General features: G+C 43.5%; 1 protein-coding gene across 1 annotated transcript; it reads left to right on the plus strand.

Moving 5' to 3' along the window:
• The first annotated feature begins 3,361 nt into the window (after positions 1 to 3,361).
• LOC147450421 (uncharacterized) lies at positions 3,362 to 20,256 on the plus strand. Its single transcript, XM_086519668.1, has 2 exons — positions 3,362 to 4,115; positions 19,801 to 20,256. The coding sequence occupies exon 1, from the start codon at positions 3,594 to 3,596 to the stop codon at positions 4,098 to 4,100; it is 507 nt and encodes a 168-aa protein (XP_086375794.1). The 5' UTR covers positions 3,362 to 3,593; the 3' UTR covers positions 4,101 to 4,115; positions 19,801 to 20,256.
• Positions 20,257 to 21,455: the final 1,199 nt, after the last annotated feature.

Below are 21,455 nucleotides of genomic sequence, written 5' to 3' on the forward strand. Positions count from 1 at the left end.
AACTAGAATACGTTTTGTTTGCGGATGATACAACCTGTAACTTTTGCTTTCAGCACTATAACCAACAAAAATACATTTGACAGCCTTATCATCCAATTTTTTGCGCTGCACTTGTGGCACCAAAGCATATGCCAAACAGCCAAAAACACGCATGTGCTCAATAGAAGGCTTTCTATCATGCCATGCTTCATATGGAGTAATAGACTACAAAGCTTTCGTAGGACACCTGTTAAGTACATAAGTGGCACACATGATGGCCTCAAGCCAAAAACAATGTGGCAAAGCTTGACTTTTGACCATACATCCTGCCATTTCCGTCAGGGACCTGTTTTTCCTCTCAGCAACACCATTTTGCTGAGATGTATAAGGCACTGTACATTGGTGTTTTATCCCACGACTAGCCAGAAATGCATTAAATTCATGAGACATATACTCCCCCCCTTGATCGGAACGGAGGGTGCCCATAGTACATTTCGAGTCATTTTCAGCCATAGCCAGAAATTGTTTGAAGCACATAAAAACTTCGGACTTCGCTTTAAGCGGAAATATCCATGCATGCCTGGAGTAATCATCAATGAAAGTCATGAAGTACAGGTAATTGCCCAAGGATGGAGTTTGCATGGGCCCACAAACATCACTATGTACAAGCTGCAACCTGCATGTGGCCCGAACTGAACCATCCTTTGGAAACTTAGAACGCTGCATCTTACCCAAAATACAGCCTTCAAAAACATGTTTGACAGGTGCTTCAAGAGGCGGCAAAGAAACAACCATGTCAGATTTCTACAAACGCAACAAACTGGCAAAATTCAGATGACCAAAACGTGCATGCCAAAGTTTTGCATCTGAAATAGCCCTTGAATCTGCAGCAGCATTTGCAAAATTTTGTCCACACTTGTCATACAAAGTGAGCTTATACAGCCCATGGCACAAAAGGCCAGATGCAACAATTTCATCACCAAAACTGAGATCATGAACTGTACATCTGTCATCCACAAATTTGACTACAAGTCCAAGTCTAGCAAGTGCGGATACAGACAAGAGATTCTTCTTGATCCCAGGTACATAAAGTGCATCAACAAATGTGAAAGAACTGCCATTAGCAGCAGTAGCACAATCTTTCCAACTCCCTGAACTGGATAAGAGGCATTGTTGGCACAAGTGACTGAATTCCCATGAGGGACAGACTTGAGAGAGGTAAATAATTCACGATGTGAGGTAATGTGCTTTGTAGCACCACTGTCGAAATACCACACATGTGAATCTGCAGCAACCAACTGACAAGCATGCATCATGGACAGCAGGATTGTAAGTGCACTCTGCTCTAAAAGCCCATTCTGCATCAACATCAGCATTACAGTCTCCTATCACAGAAGACTCAACAATGGCTGCATTTGTAATGGAACGAGCATTTGCAGTGTAACCACCCTCTTTCTTCTTAGCCTCTTTGGCCTTCAACTTATGACACGACTTGATCAAGTGATCATTAGTTTTACAATAATGGCAACGCATCTTCTTTTTGCCCTTGTCACCAGAATTGCCTGACGAATTGCTACCAATAGAAGCATTAGGAACAGAAGTTTTGCCACTCGCAATAGAACCATAAGAAGTGGCTGCATTGCTGTTACCACCCTTTCTTTGAGAAGCAACAAAAGCCTGTTCAATTGCACGCTGTCTAGTCCTGTTTTTTCTGGAAAGTGACTCTTGCAACAGCAATGTGCATAATGCATCAAACTTGGCAACTTCTGGATTTCCTTGGGTCATAAATCTCAAGTACTAGCAAAAGTCTGGTAGGAATCTGGTAAGGCATCAAGAACAGTCTGCACAAGTGAACTGTCTGAAATGACTTCACCTGCAGAAATAAGATGCTCATTGATATCCTTGACACTAGCAAGGAAAGTGTCCATATCATCTTCCTCATGCATAATCTTTGACTCCAGCTCTTTACGCAGCAAAGCAATTTTAGCCTCATTGCGACTTGTATAAAGACCAGCCAAGATATCCCAAGCCTGTTTTGAAGATTTCGCTGAACGGATGTGAGGAACAATGGTGCACTTCATAGACAACGCAATCAATGCATGAGCCTGCGTATCCTTAACATCCCAACGAGCTTGTTCTGCCGTAGGCAAAACAACTCTAACAACAGCGATCCTTGCAGCAAGGCTTGCAACATCCTCAACATCGCCTACATCTTCAGAACCAGGACGTACATCAATGCCCTGCACAATGTTCCAGACGCCCTACGACACAAGTACATGTTGCATCATATAAGCCCACATAGGGTAGTTGTCCCCATCCAAACTGTCCTCAGCAGCAAACATCTTGAACACATCTGTGTTGTTGTTGTCAACCATGGTAAATGCTGCACCTGATGTGAAAACTGCTCGAAAATAGAAGAAATGGAGCGAGAACAACACGTGCTATATAGCACAAACCGTAGAAGGCTATAAGGCACTTGTTATCCAGAAAACGGCACTGACAGAAATTCTGTACAAAATGACGAAATAGCCTGTGCAGTACTGCCTGTAGTGGAAACGTCGACCTGTGAACGCTCGTCAAAGCTCACTGAAATCGGAGAAAGTGAGTAGGCGTGTACTGGAGTAGCTGGCGACTAAGCCCAGGAGGATGCAACATGCTCTGATACCAATTGTTGGAATTAGGGTTGCCGAGAAACGCACACAGCTTGGAGAAGACAAAGGAAGCTCAAGGCACACAATAGAGAGTGTTTTTCTTAGTGTGTAATGGAAAGATAGATAGCCCTAGAGTGATGGGCATATATACAATGCTCGGGGGAAAAAATCTCCTAAAGAGGGAAAAAATGCTCCGGCGGTCCTAGTGTATTCACACACATCACTACCACATGTATATGGTAACAGGTGGGAACATGGTTCTAGCCCGTCGCGATCTTAGTTCACACTGAGTTTACAACGAGTTCACATCGAGTTGACACCACAATAACATACTACACATAGTTTACATAATTTACATCTAGTTTACATGCACGTTCACAACGAGTTCACATTTGTCCAAGTTTACATCAATCGGGATCAACAGTGGTGATCTTCGTTGAAAAACGATGCCGATCTTCAAATGTAGATCCCTTTTGAAAAATGAGGGTGTCAATTAGATCCTACGGCCTTGTCTGAACCCAGCCATAGATAGTATAGATATTGGCTGGGTTTAGACGGGCGGAGGCAAGCAAATCCAAAGGGGCGTGAAGAGTAGACAGCTCTCAATCATTGGATCTACTTGAAGTCTGCATTTTCGGACCCACCTTCAGAACAGGCGACCCCCGCCGCCCCCCCCCCCCCCCCCCCCCCCCAAAGAAGTAGACTTCCGCCTGTAGTCAGCAACGCGAAGGCCGTGTATTCGTCAATAGCCTGGTGGGTGCAGGTGCGAGCCAATTAGGTGCTGCTTTGCTCGCTGCTATTGACCCTTGCTGCCGGCCTCTGTGAACAAGCAATGCGCAAGTACTATGGTGACGTGAGTGCTGCCGCCGCCCTCGTCTGAACCCACCCAGAGATAGGCGAATCCAGGGGTGCACGCAGGTGCGGCCGGCTGACAAATGCCGTACTGCTAGCCTCCATGTCCGCATGCTAGCGTGCAGCACATGGACGCTCTGCCGTGGGTGGCCTAACCCAAAAGCGCAGGCGTTGTGGGCGACTAATGTAAGGCCATTGAGCTGGGCCGCAGATAACCAGGGTTTACAGCGCATAGGCACAAGAATCAAGCGAACATCGATCAGGGCCTTGAAAGAGGACTCTGTGGGTGGCCAGCGCAGACGGCTTGTGGATGTGGTCCGCCTCATTCCCGCTGCTGTAGACAGATACTTCAACAAAAACCCCTTCAGGCGTGCCCTCTGGGGGGGCATCTCTCTCCTAGGCGGCTTTTATGTGGCCCAAACTATCTCCCTCTCCTTTGGCGTTCTTGGTGTCAACGATGTCATTGCCGCGGTTCTCTGTGTCCTCTTCACTGAGTATGTCACCCGCTACTACTACACTCGGCCCAGCCCTCCCTCCTTCTATGTTGCTCTCCTCAACAATTTCAAGATGGGCTTCTCATACGGTCTCTTCATAGATGCATTCAAGCTTGCCAGTTAGGGAGCTGGTTCTCAGGTGTTTTTCTTTCCCATCTCTCTCTTTTTGCACATATACATGCATAGTGCTCATGGCTTCATTTGTGAGTGCTCATCTTTGTAACAAGTGCATACATTTTGTTATATATATGTAAAACAACTCAAGTTAGCTAAAAAATTTTCGAGGGTCATTTTGAGAGACAATCAGTCTTCTCATTCCAAATAAGAGCTCTTGATATCTTAAGTCGTTGACTTTCCAGAAAATCTCTTCCAATATGGAGTATATTCTCATTCCAGATCGGAGCTCTTGATATTCCAGTGTAGCAAAAGTAGCCATCACATCCACACCGCGCTGATCTGTAACGGGTGTCTTGATGCACTTAAATTACATACCCAAGCAATCTCATCCAATTAGGAATATTTAGTGGTTGGCACATCACAATGCAACAAAAATGCTCACATATGTATGTTACAAGACACAACAAACAACGGCGCTAAGCACTCGTCTGAGACAAACGGTTTGTGGTATGAAGCTCCTCAACGACTACCTCGTCACTCCCCTGCAAATAACCTAAAAAGGTCCGGGCCATGAGTTCAGAGGACTGATACAATGAAACGCTCCCCAGACCGCAGCTTGCGTCGCTTGGAGGTTTCAAGTATACAACCAAACGTTCCATAGACATCTCGTTTAGGTCGTTCGTAGGTTTTTCAATGTACAACGAGACGCTCCCTAGACATCCCGTCTACGCTATTTTGAGGTTTTCAAGCATACAACGAAATACTCCCTAGACATCCCATTTGCGTCGTTACGAGGTTCATACAATACCAAAACAACATTTTTCACCACTCCACCCGGGAGGGAATCACCAAGCATTGAAACTAGTATTGAAACAAGAGTCAAACAATTCAAATCGGCACCAAGATAGGTTTAAAACAAATACTATCGATTTCAAATAAATTTTAAACAGTACTTTCTTGTCCTTTTGCATTAGTGTGATGGTACGGTTCTGGATTCAGAGGGTTGTATCATTCTTGTCATGCCAAAGCATGCCCAAGGGAGCATCGCAATTGCCCAAACTTCATAATGTGGAAATCAGCTTTTCCATGATAGCCTTGGATAGTCATTGGAAGAGCACCAATGAGTGGTACCACTTTCTGAGTCTGCCCCGTGGCTAGCTTGACTTCAAGTTTGACTTCAAGTTCTCCACCCTCTACATCATAATCAAAAGTGCATTTGCTTAAGGAATTCTGGATGGACGAAGTTCCCTGAAACTGACGCGTAGACTCGCTAGAGGGCGCTAGACTTTATCTTTTACTCCATCTGTACGCTATTAAACTTTACGATACAGAGGAACTTCACGAATAAACCTGTGACTGAAAATTACACTTCTAACAAAACAACGGCTTGGCAGCTAGAGTGCTTCGAAGCAGACAATGACACCGCATTGGCCCCAAAGGTTAGGGCCTCTTTCGGTATTCCTTTATTCTTATTGTACTTGAGAAATACCCGTAGACTTCTACAAGCTGTTCCACTTCGGGCTGAAATTCCTCTACTCTAACCCAATTTCGACAGCATAACCACATTAGAAATCTCCACAGACAAAATCCCTAGTTAATAGTGTGACATTCCACGCACTTTAGAGCACTTTACTAAACCTGGCGAGAAATTACAGGACACTGAAATCTCTGTTTTTGGCCTCCAATTTGGAGCAAATCACCTGTTCGGTGACTCCCTAGCTTCCTCGAAGCTCCTCGGACCTGTAGGCATCAAAATTTGCCAAAATCCTAAACTTGCAAAAAACCATAGCAAGCTGTAATTTTCTGTTTCGGATTATTTTGAGCGGAGCAAACATGTCTATGCGTGTCTCTAAAGCTCCTGCACACAATGGGACAATTCTTTTGCAAATTGGACGAGTTTTCACGCGAGAAAACTCTCCGTTCTCGCAATTCTTCGCGATGGAACTGTGCGTACCTGTGGGGGATTAGTAATTAGCTAATCCGGTTCATGTTTAGAAGGCTCTTGCCTTGGCAAACACGGATAAAATCCCCAGAACTGTACATGGTCATCTGAGTAGCCCAACTAATGGGGCATTACCATATGTGCAAAACCTGATCCACTACTCTCTCTCTCTCTCTCTCTCACACACACACACACACAAACACACACAGACACACACACACAAACACAGTAGTGTGTATGGAGTTCTCACATCGTTGTCCATAATCTGCTTCATCATTAGCTGCATACACAAACACACACACACAGTAGTGTGTATGGAGTTCTCACATCGCTGTCCATAATCTGCTTCATCATCAACTGCGTTTTTGGCCGTGTTTATCGCGACGGATTGGCTGCATTTTGCGTGCAAGATCTGCGTTTTTGCAGCCAGCTTTTAGCCCTTCATTCCTCTTACATCGAGAGCGCAATTCAGCCCGAGATCTATCCCTTGGTGGCTAGACGACATCCAAAGGTGTATCAAATCAGCCGGAGGTGCTTCATCTTGAAGAGTTATCGAGGGGTCACATACCCCATTTGAGTCAGTAGAGTCTACACTTGATGTGTGTACTGGAATGAGCTGAACGTTTCAAGACAGCTATTCCAAGTTGTTAGTTAGGATTAGCTCAAATCAGTCAGCACTTCAAATCAGACAATATTGAAACTGAGATATCCGACTCGAACTTGAAAAGATATCGAACACTGAAATTGGAAATGAGAATAGACTTTGGAACTAAATATCGAAACTGGAATGTATATATAGATTAGCGAATACAAGTATAACTATGAGTCAGGTATGCATTGAGGTTAGTTAGGATTACAAGAACGTAAAGAGCTCCAAGATAGAAGATATAGAGCTCTAGTCAAAGAGTTACACGCAAGATCAATCACATAAGGGATCCCAAAAATAAAGTAATGAGCCCTATGTACAACCTTCCTATTGGACTTTTGATAGACTGTGCACTGTATTTTTACCGCAGTAAGTGGCGATAGTAACTGTTTGTCACAAGGCGGGCACCACGTGCCAATAGAAAAGAACAAACTGAACAGACTTTTAGCACTTCAATAACAACTGAATTGAAAGAGAGACGACATGCGACACAGTGGTGGAATTCCACCCCAGAGAGTATTGGCCCCAAACCTTGGCGCCCCTTTCGGTATTTCTTTATATTGCATCGACACAGTACAAGCCGGTACTCCAGACTCTGTACCTTCGTCAGGAAGCATGCCAGAGAATGAGCCCTAACCTCATATTTAAAGGCCCTAGGCCCCAAAGCAGTTTACAGTAAAAAGCCTTCAAACTCAAAAGCATTTGGTCCAAAAGCAAAGCCAAAAAGCTGCCAGCTTAATTTACGGAAATCCGTACAGCTTGCCACGTCATCAGCTAGCGCAAACGCGGAATTCCATACAGCCTGCCACATCATCATGCCAACACAATTTTTGAAAATCTGCCACGTGATCAGTTTGTGTGTGTGTGCGGGTCCTGCTTTATTTTAATCCTTTATGTCACTGGGCCCCCATCGGACGGGGTCCCCATAAGTTGGTAGGACTTCTTCTTTTGCTACTTGTTCTTCTTAGGGTTTAGGCTCCTCGGTCGACATCTCCAAGTTGGCTCCATTCTTCAGGGCTTTGATACGTCAGTAGTTTGTTACACTGTTCCTGGGGTTACGAGTCCAGACACATGCTAAGCAGTTGTTCCCGCCTTCTACACTCCTTCCCCCTTTTCTTGAATTTTGGTGTATACCAAAATTTCCCAAAAGGTGGTGATCATTTAAACATTGTCAGTCCAGCTGACCCGTTGACCCGCTTCCTTTTATCTGGAGCTTTCTTCATGTGTGATCTGTAGAGGACTTTAGGTGGTGTAATGGCTGGAGCACGGGAATCAACCCTTTCTTTCTGGATCAATCTATAGATGGCTTCCTGCTCTAGTTGCTCTCTGCGTTCAATCTTTATCTTGACTTCATAAGGGGCCAAGGGATCCCATGCCTTTGTCTCATCATCATACAAAGTGTTCTTGCCTTTGGTGAGCCGAGCCCTCGCAAGCTTATGACAAAAGGAGGTTGTGCATAACCATCCTGTTGGTAGTGGCTGGTTAGCTCTCAGTCTTGCCTCAAAGAGGACCTCAGCCATCTTGCGAAACGCGAGGTTTGCTCCCGTAGATGTGAAGTCGCAGAAGGCGAAGATGGAAGCTTTGAGGGCACGACGCAAGTCGCACAAGTTTCTGTGGATAAAGTGAAGGATTGTGCACTTGTCTCATTGTTATATGGACATGCGCCATGAATGCTCCATTCCTTTCCTCTCTTTGTTTTGTGTGCACCGTTTGTGACGCGGTGTTCATGGATTGGCCGGTTTTTATCGTTATTACTGACATGATTTGCTTAGTGATGAGTACATTTATATCCAATTGGTGACCGTTATATTGTACTGGTCTTATTGGCTTTTTTCTTCTTTGAATTTGAAGTGGCTTGACTGGTTCGTTGCTCGTTTGATCCTGGACCGAGTCTTGCCTGTGACTGTTGATAGGGCTAGACTGCATTGGCTTTGCCTGTTTAGAGATCCCTTATTTAGCTTAGAGATCCCTTGATTGAGCCACTCTTATCGAAGCTGCTGCTTCAGCCTGCTAAGTAGAGGGTGAAAGGATCACTTTCACTAAGTGAATCTTCTTACCATACTTGACATAGTGGCCAATATAGCCTAAGTCAAGAGGTTCATCTTCTGATTCCACATGTGTCTGGTACTGGTGCTAATAGAATCTCATTTGACCTGGCATAGTATAATTTGATCTTGGCCCCATTGTACACCCCAGGCAACAATAATCCTGATAAGTCTTATCACTGTGCCACTGGAGAATACCCAATCAACCTCATAGGGTCCAGACCATGCTATCTTCAAGTTCGGTTTCATTGGTCTCAACTTTGACTGATAGAGTAGTACCGGATCATCTTTCTTGAACTCTCTCACCTTGATTTTGCTATCATGCTAATGTTTTCTTCTTTGTTGAACCTCCTCTTGTTCCAGCATGGCTCGTTGTCCGAGTTCATCCAACTGTAACAACTCGTCTAACCTCTGTTTCAGATTCTGATTGAAATCCATGTTGTGTTCTATTGCCAGTCTGAGGCTTGGAATTGCAAACTCAATTGGAACGACTGCCTCTATTCCATAAACCATACTGAAGGGTGTCATATCGATAGTAACCTTATAGGCAGTCTGATAGGCCCATAATGCCATCTGAAGTTTGGTGGCCCACTGATGTGGCTCTTTTTGAACGGTCTTCGTGAGAATGGTCTTAATGAGCTTGTTGCTACTTTGTGCCTCACCATTGCACCTTGGATAATATGGCGTTGATTTCCTCTGCTTAACTGAAAAGATCTCAGTTAGTATTTGAATTGTTTCGTTTATGAAGTGTGTTCCTTGATCTAAGACAATCTCAATGAGACAGCCATATCTGCAAATGATATTCTGGCAGTGTTATCTGGTAAGGCTTTAGCTTCCACCCAGTTGCTCACATAACAAAACAATGAGAATCCATAGCCACAACGAACAAATTTGTTAGGTGCAGGGAAATGATTGTTTGCGCTTTGCTCAAGATGAGTGCTCCGAACTGTGCTCAAGGTTCCTTTTTGTTCTTTGGAAGGGAGAGCCTTCCGTTCTTAATGAGAGAGTGCTATGATCACAAACAAAGTGAATGGACACTGTGCGTGCAAGTGTATGAGACTGAGAGATAGAGAGAGAAGAGAGATATGACACCAGAGACGTTGTAAAACCCTCCTTCGAAGGCCCCACTCTCTTCGGCGAGAGTGGTCTACTATTGATTGCACAATCTGGTACAAATGGTATGCATGAGACTGATGCAAGTCTAGGCTATGTCGACGATAACGACGGTGATGATGAAGTCGACCTAAGGGCTGAAATCTGCAATCTTTCTACTGCTGTCCAAAAATGCTATGGGCTGATATCTGCAAATCTTGTATCTACTGAATTCTGACTCTATGTCGATGACGACATCGATGACGACGATGTGACGACGACGCACTGAAAACGCAGATGCTGAAATCTGCGTTTTCCAGGCTGAAACTGTAAACCTTGTGGAAACTAAGGAACTGATGCGGGAAGGTGAGATTTGCGAGGTTCGGGACTTGATCTGTGATGTCTAACTGCTGAAAACTGAAAACGCTGATGTTCCTTGACCTTCCGTCGCAGTAAAGGTGCAAAACGCCGGGGTTGATCTGCAACCAAAAACGCTAGGGCTGAATTTTGGTCTTTCTGTCGCCGTGGTTCTGCAAATGCAAAAACGCTAGGCTGATCTGCTGTGGTCTTGTCGCCAGGGATCTGCAAGAGCAAAACGTTGGCTGATCTGCGGTGGTCTTGTCCAAAAACGCTAGCCAAGCTGTTGTGAAGCAAAAACGCTAGAAGTCCTTGGGTTCTGTTGAGAAGTTGCCTGTTGAGCAAAGTGCTCCTGCTGCCTCTTCTGCCATTTAGTGCTAACTTGGGTTTGCTTATATACAAACTTAGCAAAATTGCCCTGCCTACTTTTGTTGTTGGGAAGTCACTTAAAAATAATAAGTGAAAAATGTCAAAAATAGGGAAAATAGGCTAAATGCACTGGAAAATTCCCCTAATTGATTTTGATGGAATCTGATGGGAATGCTTATGATCATGCTGTGTGCAACCAGAGGATATGCATCTACACTTAGTGACTGGGTATGCACGGTCTACGAATACTCACAAAAGTGCCAGATCACTTCTAATCTACACTGACTGGACTGACTGAAACCCTGTTATGGTGTAGCTTGTCGACGGACACATAGAGTTGGATGTGTCACGTGACAAAATTTCCAAGATTCTCGTGAAAGTCAACCACAAAGGCCTTGTTCGATGCTACAACAACGAGAAACTCTATTACAAGAAGGCCGATGCTTTGGATGTTTTCAATCAGGGCATAATTTTTATAATTGTCCCGAACGAACAGATAGACCCGCAGAGCCTATCCCTGTTCAAACAATCAACAAATCCTCAAGACCACCTACGGCTAAGCGAGCTAGAATTGCAATTGGACTTGTTTTTGACATTTATGGAATAAATCTTGAAATTTTAAATGAATTATGTTGAGTCTATGGAAAAAACAACGCTTCAAAGCACTTATCTTCTTTGATCCAGGAGCCATCAAGAATTTTATCCATCCAGACTTCTTGAAGCAGATGGACTTTAAGTACGATTTACAAGCTGAAGAACTTGAAGCGAGCTAGCCACTGGGTAAACTTAAAAAGTTGTACCCCTCATTGGTGCTCTTCTAGTCCCTATCCAAGGGTGTTATGGAAAGACGGACTTTCACATTATGAAGTTAGGCAATTGCGACACTCTATTGGGCATGCCTTGGCACGGCAAGAATGATGCAACTATCCAGATCCGAAATCATATTATCACTCTCATCCAGAAAGACAAGCCAGTTGTTCTTAAAGTTCAATTGATAGAAGAAAATCTTGAATGACTTTTACAATTGCTTTGTATTTAGAGAAGTTTTGAACTTTGTTTGCAAATATTGTTTGGAATTTGTTTGAAAAGGATTTCATGTGTTTTTAGCTTGTATTGATGCATATTTGAGATTGCTTGTTTCTCGTTTTGATTTGAGTTTGATGTTTTTGGGAACATTTTTGAATAATCATGGCTCATGCTTTCCTTGGAGGAGTATTCAAGAGGAAATTGTGATTGCAAAGTTGTGTTTTACTCATGGCTTGGGCTTTCCCAAGAGGAGTACCAAAGAGAAGAATTGATGCTCAATATACTCATGGCCATGACCTTGTTGGTTATTTGCCGGAGGAGTATTGAAAAGGAAATTGGAAACTGTCGGAGAAGTATTTACTCTTGGAAATTTCGAGCAATGCAAGCTGCGGTCTGGGGAGCGTTTGGTTGTAAAAGGCCTCTATATCTCATGGCCCGGACCTTCTTAGGTTATTTGCGGGAGGAGTGATGAGCGAGTCGTTGAATAGCTCATGGCTTGGACTTGGATGGTTAGCTGCAGGGGGGGTGTTCATCGGGGACTGTATACGTCACGTGACACATCCAACCCTATGTGTCTGTGGACAAGCTACATCATGACCAGGGTTCGGTTTAGTTCAGTCCGTTTAGAATAGGAAGTGATCTGGCACTTTTGTGAGTCTGTTTGCAGACCGTGCATGTCCAGACACTTAGATTAGATGCATATCCTCTGGTTGCACACAACATGATCATCAGCATTACCATCAAAATCCATCAGAATCCATTAGGAGCATTTTCCAATGCACAGAACCTATTTTCCCTATTTGTGACATTTTTCACTTATTATTTTTGAGTGACTTTTGTTGGGAACTAGGTAGGGCAAATTGGCAAGTGTAGTATATAAGAAAACCTAGCGCTAGCACTTTCTGTCAGAAGAGGCAGCAGGAACTTCGCGTTCAACAAGCACCTTCTCAACAAGAACCCCCGCCAACAGTTTACCTAGCGTTTCTGCATCAAGACCCCAGATCCAGCCTAGCGTTTTGCAATACAATTCAGCCCCTGGCGTTTTGGCATTCAAGATCAGTAGATCCACAGCAAGGCACAACAGTTCCACAGCAAGACACAACAGACTCCCTAGCGTTAGTAGATTTCCACAGTAGAGTCCAGTTCAGCCCCAGCGTTTTTGCATCAGCCTGAGACCTCAGCGTTTTTGCAGATCTTCGCGAGGAATCGGCCCATAGACCAGCGTTTTCAGTTTTCAATAGTTAGAACCCGCAGAAGAAGTCTTAAACCTCACATATCTCACCTTCCCGTAGCAGATCCTCGCCGCACGGTCAGATCCAGTGTCACGATTGTGACTATGTTAACAGCAATACATCTACTCCTAGTTGCAGATACGCGAAGTGCCATGCCAAGGAAGACCCCTGCGCTTGGATGGTCACACTCCTTCGCCCAAAGGACGTGTCTCTTCGCCAAAAGCCACACTTCTTCGACCGACTAGTCACACCCCTTCGCTCTACGGGTGCGACTCTTCGCCCAATGGTTGCAGCTCTTCGTCGAAAGGATGTGTCTTTACATCTAAAGTTGCGTCTCTTCACCGTGAGACGTGTCTTTTCATTTATGTCTCTTCGTCTCCTATATAAGGAGCCCTTGTATCACACATTCAATCAATCAAACACAGAGTGTTCTAAGTCTTTCTTTTAGTTGAGTTTAGTTTCTTAAGTCTTAATCATGAGTTTAAGTACTTAATAAAGGATTAGTACCTAGAATCCTCACAGTGGTATCAGAGCAGAATTTTTTCCCGGACCCTACGATTGTGAGCCTCTCACCCTTGACGCTACACTCTACCCCCCCCCCCCCCCCCCCCCCCCCCTTCCTGGCGTTGTATGGAATCGGAAGAACGGTGGCCTACACACACATCTCGACATGAGGTAACATAAATTACTTATGTTCTCGTATATAAAAAATATAATACAGTCAACTAGAAACAGCAGCATGGCTGTGTGCATATGTGTGTCGCGTGTTGCTGCATGGACAAGAGCGGAAGTGTGTGCCTTTTCAAGTGATAAGGTGTACCTGTGAGTACCCCTTCGTGTGAGCACCCCTTGGCGGACTTCCATCTCCGACGGGCTGAATTTTATGCAGGCTGCTTTGCACCCCTTCGTCGGTGTCTCTTCGTTGGTGACCCTCCGCATGGTACTAACTCACCCAAAGGGCACCCTTCTCAAGGGGCATAATCAGCACAGCAAGCCAGATAACAACCTTTCGTCAACAAATATGCTACGCAAGGCTAACAAGCAGCGCTGCGTTAATAATACTGCCCAGCCAACGTTTTTTTTTAAAAAGCCCAGCGCTGAGTGAATTACACATTTGCCACCCCTTAAAATTTTTAAGGGAATTGGCCGGCCGCCCAAATAATTTAAGTGGGCACCCATTGGGTACCAAATATTAAAAAAAAAATAAAGACTACAACCAGCAAAACCAGCCAGTGCAATGACATTTCAGAACCAGAGTGAGCAATTTCTGCCACCCTCTCTTTTGCCAATTCTCCGCGCTACACAGTCTGGCCTTCGCCTGGTGCGCGCGCGGGATTCTTTGTCATCATGGCCGACGATGCTTTCGACGTTCCAGTCCCCTATCTCTCGTACATAGACGAGATTCCCGACGCAATTTTGCCGACACACCCGCTCTCGGCACCAGAGGTAATTCTTATTTCAGATACTCCAGAGTCCGAACTATTGGCCGTATCCGCACCGGAGGTTATTATTATTCCGGATTCTCCAAAACCCGTTCCAGAAACCGTCCCAGAACCTGTTCACATAACTTGCACGTGTTTGAGTTCCTTTTGAGGCGTAACCATGCCAAATTCTCAGGATGGAGATGGTCAATCTGACGATGCCCTTACTCTTATCAAGGAGCAGATGGCCACACTTTCCATAAGCCTCGCATCACTTTCACACTCTCTTGGATGAGATGCACACGGAAAACAATTCTCCAAGTCGACCTGTTGCTTCTCGGACTATACATGCTGATTCGACACCTTCTTCCGAAGCTTCAGTGGATGAACCAAACGAACCAGATCCAGCTGAAGAGGTAGACAATTGCGAACTTCAATTACTTTATAAAATTTTTAATGCTGCACAGAAGAAGAAGCTTGATGTTAAATTGCCGGAACCGTATAATGGTCGCGCGACAAGCGTGTGTTGGACCAATGGCTATTCAAAATGGAGGTTTACTTATCAAACACAGATTTGATCGAGAGTAAAAAAATTGCACTTGCTAGTTCTCTGCTCAAGGACACAGCATTTCTTTGGTGGCACGACGGGTTTCTGATGGTAAACACACACCTTCTTGGGATAAATTCCGGCGTGCTATTCGCAAGGCATTCGAATCTACCAATGCGGATTTTCATGCCTGATCCTCTCTTCGTCGCCTGAGCCAGACAGGTTCCTTGGCCGCGTTTATCACAGAGTTCCAAAGGTTAACTCTGGAGATAGAGACTCTTAGTCCCTCTGATAAACTTCACAGTTTTATCGACGGACTCGTACCCAACCTGAAGGATGATGTGCACAAATACAACCCTACCGCCTTGGATGCTGCAATTGCCTATGTGGAGCATCTTGGCAATAATCGACGCCCTACACGGAATTTTCTCCATGGTAACAGATCTTCAAATAGCGCTCGCTTTTTACAGCGCGATCGTAGAGACAACTACAGACAAAGTCAGCAACATCAGTCTCAGTTCAGACAGCAAGCAACGCAACCTTATTCAACTTCAAGGTTCTATTCTCAAGATCGACAATCTGAAGGCAGATCTTCTTCACATGTTCCTCCACTTGATCGTGGTAAAGAACGTGATTTTTCTCAAGATCGGCATTCCAATCCTTAGCAAGGCTCTTCGTCAAATGGATCTTCGACTTCAAAGAAGGAAGGATTATGTACAATTTGCAGTGGTGACCATAGATGGTATCAATGTCCAAAGAGACCAAATCCGTCTAATTCGAAAAGAAATTCAAGCGCGGAAACATCATTGAATTTTCAACAACCAGATTCTGCTAAGGATAAAGGAAAATTTGTGGTCAATACGATTCGTGTCTCAGAGGATACAACTATTCTTATGAAGCATGCTCAGTGTAATTCTTCAGTTTTGGAGCCTCTCTCTCAAAGCAAGTCTTGAGCCTTTTTGGAACACTCAATGGTCGCTCCATCAATATTTTGGTGGACAGCGGATGCTCAAATAATTTCGTCAGCACTCAGATAGTTCTACAGCTTGGCTTACCAACTCAGAAGACATCTCACTTATATGATGTGGAATTGGCAGATGGATCAATTTTGACTTGTGATCAGATAGTTCGACAGTTGCAGTTCGAGATTCAAACTTATGCAGATCAACTAGATTTTGAAGTCATGCCTTTATCTTATTACGACATGATTCTTGGTCAGCATTGGTTATTCCAACAATTAGCTTTCGAGGACATACTGTCAATTTGTTCAAAGATGGACGTGAATTGACTTTACAGGGGCTTTCTCATGCGGAAAGAGTGATTCAAGCCTCACGTATACTAGTCAAGCGACATGATACAGTGAATTATGAAGAGAATATGATTTCCGATACAGATGCAGATACTATTATTGATGAATTTTGGAATTCATTAACTTCTCCTGAATCAATTGATGAAGACAAAGATAAAGATATAGTTGTAGATTCCGAGTCTGAAGACGACTATGCTTTCTTTGATTCTTTATTGGATGATGATATGCCAATTACAAGCCATGAAGTTACAGTTCCAGAAGACGATTCTGAAGAATTTGGGATTCATTATTGGAAGATGATTACAGTCTCAAAGCCAAAATCCTCTCCAGAGATTACTAAAGTTGAAGTTATCCCATCTGAAGAATGTCTTGAGAAGATTTCCTCTTCGCCAAATATTTCACAGTTATTGGAAGATTTTGAACCAGAAGGCTTACATCACACGAAGGATTTTGAAGATCAACCTCTTGTTGCAATCAACTTGATTAAGCCTGATTCCTCTAAAAAGTCTTTGAACAATGCAATGATATGGGACTTAGCAGTCAAAGCAAAAAGGTTTTGTAAGAAGCAAAGGTTCAAGACAAATGTTTCCGATAACTCAAAGATTAAAGATTTTCGAAGATTCAATGCTTTTCCAGAGTTCTATCAACATCAGAAGTCGTTTCTTTGACACAGGCTCTCATTTTAAATGGGAGGGAATGTCACGATTGTGACTATGTTAACAGCAATACATCTACTCCTAGTTGCAGATACGCGAAGTGTCATGCCAAGGAGGACCCCTGCGCTTGGATGGTCACACCCCTTCGCCCAAAGGACGTGTCTCTTCGCCAAAAGCCACACTCCTTCGATCGACTAGTGTTGCTAATTGGACTATTTCTTATTTTTCATGATTAATTTCTTTTTATGAAATTAGGATATTTTAATGTGTACACTAAGCATGTTAAAAGATTGTAGCTACAGGAAATGCCATCAAGAACGGACAACTCTGATGTGTCATTTGATGGGTGACGGTAAACATCGCGAAAGAGTTTCCGTAAGTTCGGTGGAAAGGGCCGGGTTACGAGTGCCCCTGATGCGTCACATGATGGGTGACGGGTGCATCAGTAAGGGGGCATCCCGTAGGCTAAGGAGGAAATCCGAACTAAGTAAGAAAATACGCGTAAGAACGCAAGCACAAGAATAAAGATGGCTTCAATGAAGCTTTTTACGAAAAGCAGGAACAATCGCGGGAAGGCAGACGCTTTCCCGCGAGGAATCTATGTTTGCATTGCATTCGTGCATGTGGTTGCATCCAGGGACGCCTGGGAAGTGTTGTGAAATGCATTGGTTTTAACTTATAAGGTTTTATTGAGTTTTTGGGCAGGTTCAGACCACTTTTAAAATATGCCGGCCGCCCACTTAATAAGTGGGCAGCCACTTAGAAGATAAAGCAACAAAACCAGCCAACGAATTCTCTCTCTCTATTTCGGGTAGAACAACGCAAAAAAAAAAAAAAAAAAAAAAAAAAACGGCCGCGATCTCTACGCGAGCAGCTATTCGTGCCGTGGCCAGGGAGCTATAAAAGCACCACATGTCCTCACTCAAAGGAGGTACCAACGTCAGCAAGAGAAGACTCTGCCGCAAGAGATCGCGAGACTACGAAGCACGGAAGTCGCTTTCTCCCGCGCAAGAGCGACAGGTATCTATTGTGGATTCGCCAAACGAATTGTTGTCGCGTGTTTGTGTGGTTTGTTTTGCAGGAATCTCCCGTCTTACGGGAAGGCCCTTTACGGGAAGTACGTCTTCACGCCTAAGTCCCTTATGGGAAAGCATGGCTTTGCGCCTAAGTCCCTTACGGGAAGGAACGGCCTTGTGCCCAAGCCCTTTACGGGAAAGCACGACCTTCGGGTCTAAGATTACAGAACGAAGGGGTTTCCTCGGGTTCTCTTGCTTGTATAAGAATTCTCCCCGAATAAAAGAATACTCTTTACGAGGGGGGACCATCCCATCTTTTGGTCCCCAGTACTGTGTCGATCTTCTCCCTTCTCTCATGTTTGCAAAGAATTATAATTTTCAGATTTTCTAAGTGCTCGTGCATGCTCCCGTTTTGTGACAACTAGTCACACCCCTTCGCTCTATGGGTGCGACTCTTCGTCGAAAGGATGTGTCTTTGTCTAAAGTCGCGTCTCTTCACCATGAGACGTATCTTTTCATTTCTGTCTCTTCGTCTCCTATATAAGGAGCCCTTGTATCACACATTCAATCAATCAAACACAGAGTCTTCTAAGTCTTTCTTTGAGTTGAGTTCAGTTTCTTAAGTCTTAATCATGAGTTTAAGTACTTAATAAAGGATTAGTACCTAGAATCATCACATCCAACGTAGTTTGCATATTCAGCCCGGAAGACGCGGATGTCAGCATCTGTATTTTCAGTGCGTCGTCGTCGCATAGTTGTCATCGACATCGTCACCGACATAGAGTCAGAATTCAGTAGATAAAGATTTTCAGATTTCAGCCCTTAGCATTTTCAAATTTCAGCCCGTCTCGTCGTCGTCCTCATCGTCGTCGACATCGTCGGCAAGTCCAAAGCATTGTAGAGATTTGTGCAATCAATAGTAGACCGCTCTCGCCATAGAGAGTGGGGCCTTCGGAGGAGGGTTTGACAACATTTCTGGTGTCGTACTCTTCTCTCTCTATCTTTCAGTCTTAACACCTTCATTCACAGTGTTCATCCACTTTGTTTGTGTCCATTGCACTCTCTCACTATAGGAACGGAAGGCTCTTCCTTCCGCAAGTAAAAGGAACCCTTGAGCACAATTCGGAGCACTCATCTTGAGCAAAGTTCAAAATTCACTTCCGCTGCACCTTACATTGGTATCAGAGCTGTGACAGTGTTCTGTGTCACTCAAGGAAAGAACCACAAGAACCACATAATTTTTTGTTTTGGCTTGTTGCGGTCGCACATAACCCAAGTCCTCTTGGGCGTGTCGATTCCTAATCGTGTTTTGTGCCAGCTGTTTGAGTATTGGACAACTTAGAAATAGCTGAAAGAAAAATAGGTCTCTAGAGTATTGTTACATAAGTAAGACTTGAGTATTGAATAACTAAGAAATAGGTGAAAGAAAAAAAGGTTTCTGGAGTCTCGAGTAGTGGATAACAAAGAACCAGGACCCCGTTACCTTTTTCTAGAATAACAAAAAACTGTTCAGCAAAGTGAGACTTGAATTACTTTTTGTTTAAAATTTTGAAATCGTCAGCGTTTCCTATTAATGCTTAGCTGTTAACTTCAAACTTTTCTAGGGACTAAGACACGCTATCTTAGTCCATTAGCTTTTCTAGGTAGCAAAGGAAGTGTCTGCCACTGTGCTATTGACGCCTTGCAAGTGATGGTCGGATGACTTTCCTTAGAAGGTGGGAATATGCCAGCAGCAGTTTGCTTAGCATTGGTCTTAACTATTGATTTTTCTTTTTGCATTATACAACATTATGTCTGTGCGGGATTTTTGGCCTTCATTCTCAAGTAGGCAAATTCTAATGTTCGGGAGTGGTCAATAATGGGGATAGCTTTGAAAAAATCTTTGAAAGGTAGCAGATTGAAACCTCCACCTCAATCCCTATGGCACCTAAAATGTGTTGCAAAGAAAATGTTTTGAAAATTGCTTCTTTTGCTTCTGTTCATAGGAAAAGTTATGTTTTTTATTTCATGCTTGATTTCATTATCGGTTTCTTTGCATCATTATATCAGATAGAAATTGCACAAGAGCTTGGCAAGCTATCGGCAAAGCTCGACTCCGTATAAGAACAAATTTCTCCAGCTGTAGTCAACCCAGAAGTCTAAAATCTTTTGAGTGCAACGGCAAAGCCAAGTGATAGGAGCAGCTAGGAACTTGGACGGAGTCATACCTTTTTATGTGTCTATCAATGAAAAGTTCTGGTTATGTAAACAGAGCTTCACAATTTGAGGTTGTTGCTGTCAAATGGAGCTGATGGTTATATTATCTTGTGGGTGACTACCATGGGTCTATACCTTGCACTTTCTTTCAAGGGTGAATCTGGGCTTATCCTGGATTCATCTAGGTATATGTTGCTGTCAAATATCAAGTTGTAGCTACTTGGAATATCACAAGAATTCATCATCTTGTTGTATGAGTTCGCTGTTTTTTAGTGCTAGGCGTCATCAATTCATACTTTTTTACGTTTCCATTTGTTGAGAACATTCAGAGAGTGTCACAGTTTTAGCTTATTGTTGTCAAACTATCAATGTGTTGCTATTAAAAGATATTATCTTATAATTGTTTTAGTTCTTTCCATTTAATGCTGCTCTTTAGTACTAAGTGTCGTTGTGGCGGAGTCTGCTCCACATCTCTGGAGTATTGACTGAAAGTCAGTACGCAGATTGTTGTATTAATGTCTGCTCATGCGTGTTTGTGAGGGGAAAGGGGGGGGGGGGGGGGGTATGTATGAGGGCAGGCCTTTGTTGGTAGCTAGTTCTACTTCCCCGTTAAAAGATATTATTTTATAACTGCATTCCATCTAATGCTTCTATTTAGTACTAGGTGTTGTTGTGGCGGAGTCTGCTCCACATCTCTGGAGTGTTGACAGAAAGTCGGTACGCAGATCGTTGTATTCATGTCTGCTCATATGTGTATGTGAGTTGGGGGGGGGGGGGGGGGGGGGGGGGGTATGTATGAGGGCAGGCATTTGTTGGTAGCTAGTTCTATATCCTAATTGAGCAATGCTGACCCATCCTCACAAGCCTCAATAGGTGAAGTTGCAATATACTAAATGAATATGATATTTTATAAGTCTGTTGTCTTGTGAGTGTGATTAAGAATGTCAGCTTCTAGTTTGTAATGAGAAAACAATCTGAACAACAATTCAACCCACGAGTAAGCACAATTCTTGCAGGATGTGTACGGTATGATTAAACATACTTACCACGAATATTGCCTAGTTTTAGCCAAAAAGCTTTTAAAGCTATGTCTATCATTACTTTTGCATTACATATCATATGAGTGTCAATAAGTAGCATGTGGTTTCAACCCTTGTGTGATATTTAACATACATAATTTGTTTGCAATATCAATCTTACCTTTTTCGTATGTTGACAACCATATGTCTTTTTTTGTAAATGACGAAGGAACCGTGCTTTCAACTTGTAAAGGTGCACATAGAGTGAAGAGGGCCAAATGAAATGAATTAAAAAACCATTGGAAAGGTCGTATCTTTGCATTTAAAGTGATAAATGTTGATTGGTTATGTAGAGTGCAATGTGTACTTAACCAAAGATAGCCTTGGAACTGAAATCAGCATTCATGTCTACATTCATCGGTAAATTGTATCCAATGAACAAAATTGGTTTTTCAATTATCTTTTTGTTAAAATTTGTAGATGTCTTCT

This window comes from Adiantum capillus-veneris, chromosome 9 (assembly GCF_014529385.1).
Source record: "Adiantum capillus-veneris isolate H3 chromosome 9, ASM1452938v2, whole genome shotgun sequence".
In the NCBI taxonomy this organism is placed as follows: domain Eukaryota; kingdom Viridiplantae; phylum Streptophyta; class Polypodiopsida; order Polypodiales; family Pteridaceae; genus Adiantum; species Adiantum capillus-veneris.